Source organism: Brienomyrus brachyistius, chromosome 5 (genome assembly GCF_023856365.1).
Source record: "Brienomyrus brachyistius isolate T26 chromosome 5, BBRACH_0.4, whole genome shotgun sequence".
NCBI lineage: Eukaryota > Metazoa > Chordata > Actinopteri > Osteoglossiformes > Mormyridae > Brienomyrus > Brienomyrus brachyistius.
Genome location: NC_064537.1, coordinates 11,087,489 through 11,100,477, shown reverse-complemented (window position 1 = coordinate 11,100,477; position 12,989 = coordinate 11,087,489). Strand labels below are relative to the sequence as shown.

Below are 12,989 nucleotides of genomic sequence, written 5' to 3'. Positions count from 1 at the left end.
CGAACTCCCATCTGTGAGCCTCAGAAAAAAATAATAATAATGTCCTTGTAATACTAGTGCGTTTATTGTCTTTTAATAATTATAACGTACATATGGTTAAATTAAGCAAATAAATAAATTTGCCGATATGGCGAATTGAAGCAGAAGATCAGGCAGTTTTTTTGGCAGCCCTCACTTGGGTCCTTTCAAAACCAAGATGGCTGCGCTGACAGCAACGTTATTGAAACCATGGACACCCAGGTAAATGATTGTTTTTAAGTAAATGTGTACTTATGTTTAGAAATATATGTTTACAAAATGAATATTAAATGCACAGGCTTACTGAATGGTTATATGTGATAAAATACGCTCTTCGAGTACAGGGAAAAATGACAGTGAAGTCGTATTGAGGGTGACAGCGGCACTTTGATTCTTTCTGTGAATCGTGTCCCTTATTGGTACAGTAACTTGCTTGTAATTGAGTAACTGTATGATTTCTGTTGTGTCCGGTAATTGCTGAGGACGTCGATTGAAAATTATATTTGATATGTAGCTTGTTAGCCACTCCATCCAAAGATACCTCGTGCTGCCTCTCTCGAAATCATCTAGATTCTAGTTTGACCTTCGCAAAACTTGTATCAAGCCTTTTACGATTTATATCATAAATTAATAATCACGGCAATAATTAATTTAGCAATTTTTGAAAGCGTACCATTCTCTTGGACTTGGAATATTTGCCAGCTATTCCAGAAACTAGAGATGCAGAGTATGGCGAAAACAGGCGATTCCAAATCTTTGAGGTTCCAGTGTTATAAAAAAAATACAGACAAGTTTAGAGTCATATATGAAAATGGCGGGCGATTACTTTACCATTCCAAAATGGAAAGATTTCAGAGACTTTGAGAGAGACCCGATTGTTGGCAAGGTTTGGCAGTAACCTACGCAATATACTGACAAGGGCTCATCACTAAGGTGATTCTAATAGAATATCACCTTTGGACAAAAGTGCATGTCTCAAGGAGACGTTTTAAAAAGAGCACACCTGTACAGTGAATGATCCCATTAGCATGAAAAAGAGTTCAAACTTTTCATTTTCTCTCACACCCCTTCTGAAACCCACTGAACTCCTGAGAGGATTTCTGGAATGTTTGAAATTAATTCGTCACTAGCACAGCACAGTAAATATTGCAAGATGTTTGAAAGTTTGTTGGGTGTTGGAATTCAAATGAAGATCGCGTGACCTGAAATGTATGGAGGCTTTTCTTTTAAATCGTGGTGGCCAAACATGCCATGAAGTCACTTAATATTTCTTCTATTTTGGTAGATACCTGCATGTGTAACATTGCTGTGAATTTAATTTTAAACATTCTTATTAGTTTTAAGGGTATCTCAGTGCGCGCGCACACACGCACATTTCCATGCACTTTGCATTTTTAAGTAGCATTCATGTGTGCAGTATGTAGTGGTGAGTTTGAGGTGTCGTTTCTCAGGTTGTTCCAGGTGAGATGGAGCAGGTATAATCCTTATTACCTGGAGCCAGAGGTTCGGAAGGAAGTGTACAACATCCCAGAAACGGATCTTACGGCAGAACAGAGGAAGGAGCAGGAACTGAAAGCTGTCAGGCCCATCAAAGCAGCAGCAGCCTCCCTTCACAGTTCTGGCTTCAGTGATCCCATGATTAGGTATCATGATGTGTGTGGAATGCCGTTTTACCATTTTCCTTTTGAAAATGAATGACTAATGCTGTTTCTTCACACCCCACTTCTGTGTTATTTAACAGCAAATTTACAAACATGATGATGAAAGGTGGCAACAAGGTTCTAGCCAGGAATATCATGTTACAGGTACGGAAGAGGCGAACTCTCAGTTTTGCAGTGGGCTGCGCTGTCGTCATGTGACTGACCTATTCACCCATTTCCCCCGCGTAGACACTTGAGAACATCAAGCGGAAACAAGTGGAGAAGTATCACAAAACTCCTGATGCCCAGAAGGCTACTATAGAATGCAATCCATATATCATCTTCCACCAGGCACTGGCCAATTGTAAGCCAGTTATTGGTCTGGTTAGCATCCAGAAAGGGGGCAAGTACTACCAGGTACATTGTGTTTTTCTGTCTGTCTGTTGAGGTGAAATATGTGGGTCTGTTGAACTTCTTTTTTTTAAAAAAAAAAAAAAAAACTGCTGATGTAAAAATATGGGGGCAGTGTGTAGCCCAGTGGGCTTAGCTTCTGTGCCTGTGATCAGAAGGTCATTGGTTCAAGCCCAGCCTCGGCAGAATAGTGGTCTACTGGCCCTTCAGCAAAGCCCTTAATCGCCAGCTCCATGGGCGCTACTGCAGGTGGCTACCCTTCACTGCCAATCTTACTGTCACCTACATTTGTATCTGCGGCTTGTCGAGCGAGACGGGGTAGGTGAAAAGTTAGTTTAAATCAGTAAGTGCCATGACTATAAGCAGACTGGTCTGAAATATGCTATTTGGTACATGCAGCAGGATCAGTCTGGTGGTCATCAGGAGTGTTGCATCAGCACCACAGTTACAAAAATAGCCACGTTTGCCTATTATGACCTTGTCAATCAATGGCCGACCTCTTTCTTGACCTGCACCAGGTGCCCACCCCTCTCACGGACAATCGGCGGCGCTTCCTCGCCATGAAGTGGCTGATCACAGAGTGCCGGGAGAACAAGCATCGGCGGACACTCATGGACGAGAAGCTGGCGCAGGAGCTGCTGACCGCCTTCTCAAATGAGGGCCCTGTCATCAAGAAGAAGTATGAGCTTCACAAGATGGCCGAGGCCAACAGAGCCTTCGCCCACTACCGCTGGTGGTAGCAGAACCTTTATCTCTGAAGGACGTCACCAGAATCCCCACACAAGGGAGACATGGCCATTGCAGGATGGTACTGCAGCTTCCGTCAGAGATTTTGTCTTTCCTGAGGCAAAGAACGGGGACTTTCATCCTGGACAACCTTGGAAGACAATTTCCCACTTTTATATAGTGGGGTGCACCACCTATTCCACAAGTGTGAATCAGTAAAAGATTTTTTCCTAGCGTCTGTGGGATATGGATGTAACTTGTACGGTTTCTAGAAGTTGTAAATAAAAGTCACACGCAACAAGGTCTTCATAAGCATCACGTTTTTTTGGAATGTCAAGAAAAAGAGCAGAACTTTTCTTAATAACATTGCTTATTTTGCATAAATGTTTGGTACAACAAAAATCCAGTCAGACATTTCTATAAAAATACTGCTTTATAACCAAAAGCTGTTCTGTGAAGTGGGTAACATTTGTGATTTTAAGTCTCACTTAACAGTGCGATTCAGCTCTTGGCCCTTCACAAAACCTCATAGCTGACAACTAGGCATTCATTTTTTGCTGGTGAAAATGTTGACATCGCTCTTAACCCTCCGTTTCTGAGTCCTTCTCAAACCAGTGTGAATAAAGATCCGATTTTAGATGTCCCATCAAATACCGTTAGTAACAACTAGTAACAGATACATCAGGTAGACTTCAGTAGGAAAGAAAATACAAAAAAACTGTAGTTGTGGTGACAAGTTGACAGCTGAAGACAAATAGGACAGTAGTAGATGCTGGACTTTCTGCAGAACTCACCGGAACATACGAGTTTGAAATCTCCCAGCTACCATGGACATCTTAGTACCCATTGACTCTGCCTGAGCACATACTGAACCTTAATCTGAAAATACAGATGTCCAAAATTTACAGTTACTTTCTTCTCCATCAAACAAAATATATACAGCTTTATTTTAAATAAATTTCCATAGGATTTCAAACTAGAACTGTCAACGATTAAGTCCAACCGATTACTGTATGGCTGCACAGCATTGTGACAACATACCATCAAGTACCTTTTAGTTTCCATGCCTATAAACGAAAGCCGTATACAACTAAAGCGCAATAAATGCTTTCAAAACAAAATATATCTCAAAACTAGTGGTTCCACTGAGATACCATAGTAATGCCCTGAGTTTCAGTGCAATGCAGGGATTCAGACAGGACATAAAACCAGCAGGAAACACTGGCTCTTTCATAGTGTACGTACCATTAGGATTGTCTAGATTCTTATATGGGCGTAAACCAAGCGAGTTCCACAGTGATTAATGCAGTATGTTCCTGCTCCGAGTAGCAAAGTACTAATAAGTTTTGCTGATTGCTTATTTTGAAGATTGAGTCACCCGTTGTTAATGGGAAGCTGAGTCACTGCAAATGCAACCTGTAATATATCAAAATTGAGCAAAAAAAAAAAAAAAAAAAACAGTTTAACACTCCCCAAAAGCATTCTAATTGCTGGCTTTTAGTATAGTGAGAACATATTACTTAACCTGTACTCTTCAGTTAGAAAACTTGGGTACAAAAACTTTTGCAAAAGTCATATTTAGGTGCAAAGTCTTTATTCTCTCTATCCTGGGACTGATCTGACCTCTGACAATGCATGCGCCCCCCCTGCCAACGAGGACTCAATATCAAAACTGGTAGCACAGTGCGTCCCCCACTGTAAATGTCCTGGATTTACATGACCATTTCAAAGATAATGAAAGCACACTCCCACTGACTCAAATCTTCCATTGCTGAAAACAGATGTGTTCTTCCTGGTTTTCACTGTCCTTTTAATCCAGTTGGTTCAATAGTCACCGCTGTCACAAGTCAGTACAGGAATACTAGTACTGATCTGCCAAGTTATGAACATCCGCGCCTCTTCTTCATACGGCAAAAACACCAATAATGAAATGACCAGAAACTTCCTTAAATTGACACCCGCCAGCATAACGTACTGCCGCCCAAACCACCCACTTCAGCACCAAACCACACTTAGACTGGCAGCCCGTCACAAACATGACAAAGCCCGTTTCCAAAATCAAAATGGCCACTTCAAAACAAACCACAAGTCACTCCATTGGCTCAACCTGACAGGCAGCTGTCAGAACCCGTGTCCCGCAACCCCCACTCCCCAACACCAGGCTCTCAGTCTGCCCCCCCGCTGTAGTAGTACTGCCGTGCCGAGTCACTGAGGCTCCACCCCCCAGCCCGGAACTCCAGGATCTCCAGTAGGAACAGCCGAACCACGGAACCCAAACCGTTGTGCAGCAGGAAGCTGTCGCGTAGGTGGTGGAAGAGGTCATCCATGCGCTGCATGCTCATGGCCTCCAGCTCCCTGCCAATGTGGTGCAGCTGCAGGACGAGGCAGTCGACCTGAGGTAGGAGTTAAGGAGGCACAGATGCGTGCGAGTGAGTGTGCAGGGATATAACGACCTGCCACACCCACACGCGACCAGTGAGACTGAGTTATACTCACCTCCTCCTCGTTCTGCAGCGAGTCTGTCTGGGCCAGCCTAAACAGACAGTCGTACACGGGATTCACGAGGGCCACCATGGGAACGTCGTTCACCTGAGCAGCGATTATAGGTCAGAGAGAACCTTAACACTTCAGGAGGAAAGGCTGCCACTTAACACGTGAATAAGATGACTGGACTAGCATCTCTTCCTAAAAAGGTAACATTTTACCATTTGGGAGTGTTACCTTGAGACAGTCAAAGATTTGGCAGAGGAAGGTCACAAAATGGACCCATTCCTGAATGGAGCGGTTGCGAGTTTCGTCCCGGACCATGAACTCCCGTTGCAATCGATTTAGCAAGTGGCGGCGGAAGACGCTGGCACTGGCCTCCTTAGCCTCGGCCTGCAGGGGGAGCCAGGGAGCAAAATTGTTTACATTTTCCCCCCCATTTTTCTTTACCAAATGCTGCGAAATTACTAGAATATTAAACTTCACACAGTCAAAAGTTCACCTGGACGATTGTGTGGCAGATTCGGCCTGCTTCTTTACTAAAGATGGGGTCTCTCAGAGATTGGTCCACAATTATGTTGGAAACCTTCTTTAAATCCACTTTGCTGGGCTCTGATACAAAATGCACGCAATAATATATTAGATTTTATACAGCAAATGTTTTTTGTGAACAGCAACACCACCAGTCATTTTTCAGTATCTTGTAAACAAGTTCCGTTGGTCTCACTTGCCGCTTCACTTCAACGACCTAACCTTTGAGTGACGTTTTAAGGAGATACTGGATCTCCTTGTCAAAGGACTGGATCTCGTACTCTTTAGCAGAATCTTCCATGCCGTCCAAATATCACCGACAACCTACATAAAGACAGTTGCATACCCAAAGGCGTTTACTTAACAAACCATAATATAAATGTGCAAATAGTAATACTTTTGTTTAAGCTATGCGGCACAATGGATAAACGCAAAGACTAAAAAAACGTTGATTAAACGTTTTCCTGCGAAACACCTACTAAATAAATGTAATGTGCATCCACGACGGTAAATCCCTAACGTGCCATCTTTCGTTCCCCATTTCCATCGACCACCTGTAGGTCCGCTACCTTCTTCTACAACACAAACATTAGCCTTCATTACCATGCCCCGAATACACAGACCGCTGAGCCCACACGCTGCACATCGATTAATTACGTTTCTTAAATGCCTGAGCGATGCATATTTGTAGATTTGCCGTACCTGATACGCGGTGTATCGGGATTCACGAAATCGTCTGCAATTTACGGCCTCTGCAATTAACAGGATTTTAAACAAATCATCGGCAACACAAACGACAAACTAGCTGGCTACTGCAAACAAAACCAACGACGGTGCACGATCTGCGAGGTCTATTTTTGCTGGAGTAAAAACAGCTGAACAGCATGAGTTTACTTCTCAGCGCCAGCTGGTCTGCGATTTTCCGTCATCATCTTTCCCATAGCGCGTCTCCTCTAATCTCTTAAATCGCTTCCTCCCTCCACAGAAAGGCGGCCAATGCAGCCTTCATCTACCTATTGCGACGCCATGTGGAATATATAAAAACGCGTCGTTTCTTGCTTGTTTGATTTGTTAGAAAGATGTACACCTTTATAATACTGAAATTGACCTTGGCCATTACTCTGGTCTGTCTAGTTCTAGAATCTAGGTGCATCAAGGACACGACACTATATTAATAATCGCCATTCAGTATAATAAATTATAATGCAGTTATACGTGCGCGCGGCATCAAATGCGTTATAACACGTAGAGCTTCTTCAGATTTAGCTTAATCACGATCCTCGTAGTTTCACCAGCATAAATATAAACGCAAACGTTAACATTTCCTAAGACGTTGTACCTTGCGATGTTAGGTGCCTAGATCCCGTGTGGTAATTCCTCAGAAATTTAAAGCTGGGAAAAAATATTAAGACGTCATATCGTATACTGACTTTAAGAATAATGCGCAACATGCATAGCGATTTTGTGGCTTCCGTAAAACCCGAATAACGTACGCATATAGAACACAACAGATTCGTTCTTTTTTTGTTCATACATATTAGTGCGAATGGGTCCAGTTTAATTCAGCCCTGTAGTGGATAATCGGTTGTGGAAGATAGACAGATGGATTAGAAGGACGACAGGCACATTTTTGGATCACAGTCAATAGTCCACAGCGGAAATTCGGCATACATTCCATTACTAATGGCTTCTAGTGATCAGATAATCTTAAAAGAGGATTTTATATAACAATTTATTACTTGCATTAATAACTCAGTTCTAGGGGTGGTGGTGTGTGCCAATTTTAAATGTTTTGTAAGTTTTGGAAGTCCTTCAAAAGGCCAGTATGGCTTCATGTTCTGACAAAGGTCTGTCAGTGTAAAAGCGCGACCCTGAATGCCAAGTGCCATCTGCGCCCCTCCGGTGCGCGCTCTGGCCGCGGATCCGCTTTGGCTCCGCGTCCTTTCGCAGTGTAACGGTGTCACTCCGTATCACAACGGCTTCTCATCCTTTTATCTTTTATCATTCGCATTAGCTTGTATTGCTATTTGATGTGCTAACATTGTGCCAATTTATATGTTGGCAAAACACTTTGTTACTGGTTTTACACAGATTACCGGTGACAAGAATAACGTGAATAACTCAGGCTTAGTCAGCAGGTCATATTTGTGATGTTGGTTTTTTCTAGGAAGTTACCTCTTTTTTCCCCAACTGAAAATAAAAAATGTGGTGTTTTGATGATGTGCCCCGATTTTATCGGACTGGAGGTGCTTGAAAGGAATGTAACCCTACCTCTATCAAATTTAATATAACCTGTCATATACAAATTGTTACTGCACTGTGAACTAATGTAGGTATTTTAAAGCAACTAATCAGTCATTAACACATATGTATTTGAGCTATATAGCAAAACGGTTGAAGAGGCATGGGAATTTTTTAAAAGCACATTGTTGCAAGTCTAAGAGGACTTCATACCTGTTTCCAGCAAAACTAAAAATTTTAACTCCGAAAGAGTTCTAAAAGCTGAAATCACTAATTTGCAGTATAGTAAGGTCCTTGTAATTGAAAATGAAATTGATATAGTAAATGAGTTTAATGATTATTTTACACAGGTGTTCACAGTAGAGAGCATGAGTGACTTACCATAGCGTCGTCTATGACCAATATATATATATATATATATATATATATATATATATATATATATATATACATATATATATATATATTTAACCAATACATATATGTATAACTGAGGCTGATGTGGTACTAAGCCTAGCTAAGCTCAAAATAAATCACAGGGCCCTGATGGCATCTTACCTATAATTTTAAAAGAGATGAGAAATATTCTTAGCCAACCTTTAACTTTAATATTCCAGAAATTGTTATCTGCGATTATAGTACCTTCTGATTGGAAGCATACTAATATAACGCCCATATTCAATAAAGGGGATAGAAGTAACCCAGCAAACTCTAGGCCAATCAGTTTAACTAGCATTACTGGAAAAATAATGGAAGGTATAATCCAAGTGGAAATGGTAGATTACCTGGATGCAAATAACATTCTGAAGGATATTTAGGAGAGGTAGATCCTATTGAACTAATTTACTTAAGTTCTTTGGGGAAGCTACAAGAGAAATTGATCACAAAAAGGCCTACGATGTGATCTACTTAGATTTCCTGAAGGCCTTTGATGTTGTCCCCCACAAATGGCTCTTGCTTAAGCTCAAAGTTGCAGGGATTTTAGGAACTGTAGCAGCTTGGATCGAAAACTGGTTAACAGACAGGAGGCAGTGAGTAGTTATTAGAGGTACAATGTCACAGTGGGCCTGTGTTCATAGTGGGGTACAGCAGGGTTCAATTTTAGGACCCCTATTGTTCCTAATTTACATTAATGATATTGACACCAATACATACAGTAAACTGGTTAAATTTGCAGATGACACCAGGGTGGGTGGTGTAGCAGGTACTGATCTAGCAGCAGAGAGGCTACAACAGGATCTTGAATTAATTAGTGACTGGGCTGATACCTGGCAGATGAAATTTAACATAGATAAATTTAAGGTAATCCATGCAGGGAGCAGAAATATAAAGTACAGATATTTTATGGGTTCAACTAAAATAAAGGTAGCTGATTACGGGAAAGATCTCAGTGTGTATGTTGATGCTTCCATGTCCCACTCTTGCCAGTTTGGGGAAGCAATAAAATAGGCCAATAGAATGTTGGCTCTGATTTAAAGTAACCCAGGGTTTTAGCTCTCTAAAGCCACACACAAGTCCCAGCTGTCTTTCAGCTTCTGATTGACTGAACACACCTGATCCAGGTAATCAGCAGTGTGTAGGGCTGGGATAGCTGGAAAACAAGCAGGGCAGTGGGTCCCGAGGACCGAGTTTGAGAACCACTGTCTTATGAGGAGAGGTTAGCTGAGCTGAATCTGTTTAGCCTCGAGCAAAGGAGACTAAGGGGGGACGTGATCCAGGTATATAAGATTCTAACAGGTCTGGATGCTGTTCAGCCAAATGGCTATTTCAATATTAGTTTAAATACTAGAACTTGTGGCTATAAGTGGGAATTAGCTGGAGAACACTTTAAAACCAATTTAAGGAAGCACTTCTTTACACAGCGTGTAGTTAGAGTATGGAATAGTTTTCCTGCTAGTGTAGCGCAAGCTAAAACCCTGGGTTCCTTTAAATCAGAGCTAGATAAGATTTTAACAGTCCTGAGCTATTAGTTAAGTTCTCCCCAAACGAGCTTGATGGGCTGAATGGCCTCCTTTCGTTTGTAAATTCCTTATGTTCTTATGAAAAAAGAAAAAAAGATTGCTATTCTCACCGATCTTGTTTTTTTTTTTCTCAAATGGTTTAGCAAGTTTTGTGCGATTGTAATTTATGGCCAACAGCCGAGGAGTCAGAGCTGTGACTATGTATGAGGAACGAACTAAAGCCCTTTAGTTAAACAGGAGAAATGAGTCACGGCTGTATTTTTGGTTATTTTTTCGGCTCTTTGAGAAATATTTTTATACTTATTTGAAAGGCCTACGTTACATTCCCTCCGAGGGTAGGGCAGGATGTGCCGGTTGCATACGGAGGGACACAGGGACATTCAGATGGCAGAGTTCCAGAAGGACGACAAGAGCCTTAGCTACAAAGTTAGCTGCAAATATCACTGCTTGTATTAGCTATCTAATTAGCGACGTTTGAACATTGTATCTGGTGTGTTGCTTTCTTGCCCTGTTTGGTGACACCAAGAACAGAAGGCTGCCAGCGTATGACTTGTATATTATTTGCGAACTTCGCTCTCAACTTGAAACATTTTTTTGTTTACATTTTCATTTACTTTTTAGATGAATACTTTTACCTCTTAATCCCACGACCTACAAACCATTGACCTGTGTGGGGTGACAACGTCACAGTGTCAACCGTCAACCGTTACGGGGGAAGACCGTTAGTAACCATCTCGCAACATGGTCCCTTTCGTTTAAAGGTGCGTTTATTGAAATGGTTCCAAATGAAATTTAAACGTTTTGAATAACATAAGAAGGTGCTATAGGCTCCTTACAGTGCTAAGAGGGACACCTAACTGTTTAAATAGAATCATTAAAACCTTTCATTTTTAACAGTGTATGATTTATTCTCTTCTTATATATTTGTTTAAATGTAAACTCTGGATGTGTGTGTGTATATCTTGCATTGAAAAAGCTACAGAAGTCCAACAACCAGTAGGCGTGTTTAGGTTACTGCTCGCAAGCGGGAAAATGCCTTTTATATAAACAAGTGCTCAGAATCAAGAACATGTTTTTCCAGGACAAGTTTAACGAATTTCATTAGTACCTTTATTATAACTACATCACCGGATTGCAGGTGTACTACACTTTGTACTTTAGTTCATGGAGAAATAACTACAGGTCAAACTGGTAAACATTGTTGATCTCAGGGACCTTCCATTGTACGAACAGGAAGAATAAAATCAACCAGCATGAGCTCAAGGTCAGCCAAGGGCAAAAGCACAGCTAAAATAACTCATTAACTTCCCAAATACACACTGCGCCTCACCACACATGCATCCTGGCTGTCACAGGGACCACGCTTCATTAAACCCGGAAGAATGGCTCGGTCAGCTCCATCCCACAAAGACAAGAAATTTCAGAGAAGGTGTGCCTTTTCACTCCGACAGGAGAGATCCAGATCAGGAGAAAAGGGAAGCGGCAGGAGTATAAGAGCAGAGATGCGATATTTCGCAACAATCACCTCACCCTTTACGAGAACCACAAAGACAATTAAGCTCAGTGAGCTGAGGAAAGTAACAGGCAAAATAAATTCGGCTACTGATTAAACTAGATTCAAGATATAAACCCATCCGACCACGGTATCACCCACATCAGTGAAAGACCGATGAATATGACCTGACTTACTGTACAAACTCCACACAGCAGAGCTTCGTTAAACCACTGGAGGTCTGGTTTGTCCTTTCATGGAAGTCCTTCACCATGGTAACGGTGTACAGGGACGCACTGGTACAAATTTAAGTGACGCTCCAGAAGAATGTTTCTACTGAATGTTTAAATAGGAATTCCAGTTCACTTGTACATGACTGATAAAACAGCTTTTATCTATATATGTATGTAAGCATATATACATAGGGGTGGACAATACAACTGGTTATCCGTTGTTCATTAGCCTTGGATAGAGGCAGTTTCTAAATGACAGCCCTACCGCTATAACTGCCAACCTTGTGAAGCTTATGCTGTTTCGGTGAGATTGCTGAGACGGTTCTGTGGTGAGTTTTGAAGCCATACCTTAATTCTGTTTAGGATCCGGTAAGTTGTCTGTCCATCTCAGTCGGTGAGCTTCAACTCAGTTCCCCATGACAATTATTTGGCAGTCTCTGTGGTCTTTTCCCTCCCCCCCATACTGTTTCAAAAACTTGCTAATCAAAATGCCGATTGAGAGGCTGCACACAGCTGTCGCCTACTGCTGACACTCTTATAATTTAGCTGCTTTGTGCGTTAAGCCCCTTGTCACTTGATGCTTCCATTGTTTTGGCCAGCTTCTGTGGATATATGCACAGACACATATGTGCTTATATAGCAGCAAGCCAACAGTGGGGTGTGAACCACTTTAGGCCACATGCAACATTTTGGAGGTGCACAAACTAGCAAGTGGGCCAGACTTACTGAGCTAACATCAAATCAAAACGACATAATTCTCCTTCCACTCACTCCGCAGGGTAGGTTTCTGCCACTGATGGACCCAAGGAAAGTGGAGATCTATTGGTCCTGGAAGTCTTCGTACAAACTGTCATCTTCCCTGGGCCGAAAACGTATTGGAGTAGCACAGAGTTGACTGCTGTGATAAGACACCACAGCACAAGCAGATGGTGTGTGGCTCTACAGGTTGGGAAGCTGGGTCTGTAATCGGAAGGTTGCTAGTTCAAAACCCAGGGCTTACAAAGTGGTGTCACCATTTGACGCTGGAACAACCGTTTGCTCCAGGGACAGTTTAACCCTGCTTTATATGCATGTCAGTTTTATTAAAAGCCTCTGTAATGGGAGATTTGGGTAGTAGGACACTACAACAGCCTGTTTTCAAGACGCACTTGGATATGATCAAACTGCATAGACCACAACTAAATTTGGACAGAGATCAATTGGATAAACCTCACATACATTGATATTAAAACATGACACCGCAAGTTAAGCC

At 41.8% G+C, this 12,989-nt stretch overlaps 2 protein-coding genes across 5 annotated transcripts; one reads left to right on the top strand and one right to left on the bottom strand.

Annotated features, from left to right (window-relative positions):
* The first annotated feature begins 90 nt into the window (after window positions 1-90).
* On the top strand, window positions 91-3,100 carry mrps7 (mitochondrial ribosomal protein S7). The gene is made up of 5 exons (XM_049014211.1): window positions 91-240; window positions 1,470-1,661; window positions 1,760-1,823; window positions 1,908-2,075; window positions 2,588-3,100. The coding sequence occupies exons 1-5, from the start codon at window positions 197-199 to the stop codon at window positions 2,807-2,809; spliced, it is 690 nt and encodes a 229-aa protein (XP_048870168.1). The 5' UTR covers window positions 91-196; the 3' UTR covers window positions 2,810-3,100.
* Window positions 3,099-7,532, bottom strand: mif4gda (MIF4G domain containing a). Of its 4 annotated transcripts, none has more exons than XM_049014213.1 (6): window positions 7,150-7,532; window positions 6,033-6,134; window positions 5,782-5,891; window positions 5,517-5,672; window positions 5,292-5,384; window positions 3,099-5,188 (listed from the first exon to the last, which is right to left on the bottom strand). In XM_049014213.1, the coding sequence occupies exons 2-6, from the start codon at window positions 6,109-6,111 to the stop codon at window positions 4,961-4,963; spliced, it is 666 nt and encodes a 221-aa protein (XP_048870170.1). In that variant the 5' UTR covers window positions 6,112-6,134; window positions 7,150-7,532; the 3' UTR covers window positions 3,099-4,960. The 4 variants fall into 4 exon arrangements, with proteins under 4 accessions (XP_048870170.1, XP_048870169.1, XP_048870172.1 ...); XM_049014212.1 differs by lacking the exon at window positions 7,150-7,532 and adding an exon at window positions 6,513-7,135; XM_049014215.1 differs by lacking the exon at window positions 7,150-7,532 and adding an exon at window positions 6,414-6,461.
* Between the last annotated feature and the right edge of the window lie 5,457 nt (window positions 7,533-12,989).

What these genes read in the sequence shown, in the direction of transcription:
- mif4gda (XM_049014213.1), bottom strand. Translation starts at nt 6,111, where the DNA reads ATGGAAGATTCTGCTAAAGAGTACGAGATCCAGTCCTTTGACAAGGAG. An exon ending in CCTTAAAACGTCACTCAAAG is followed by an intron (nt 5,892 to 6,032) that starts GTTAGGTCGTTG and finishes ATTTTGTATCAG; the next exon opens with AGCCCAGCAAAGTGGATTTA. An exon ending in AAATCTTTGACTGTCTCAAG is followed by an intron (nt 5,385 to 5,516) that starts GTAACACTCCCA and finishes ATCGCTGCTCAG; the next exon opens with GTGAACGACGTTCCCATGGT.
- mrps7 (XM_049014211.1), top strand. Translation starts at nt 197, where the DNA reads ATGGCTGCGCTGACAGCAACGTTATTGAAACCATGGACACCCAG. An exon ending in TTGAAACCATGGACACCCAG is followed by an intron (nt 241 to 1,469) that starts GTAAATGATTGT and finishes GTCGTTTCTCAG; the next exon opens with GTTGTTCCAGGTGAGATGGA. An exon ending in CCAGGAATATCATGTTACAG is followed by an intron (nt 1,824 to 1,907) that starts GTACGGAAGAGG and finishes TCCCCCGCGTAG; the next exon opens with ACACTTGAGAACATCAAGCG.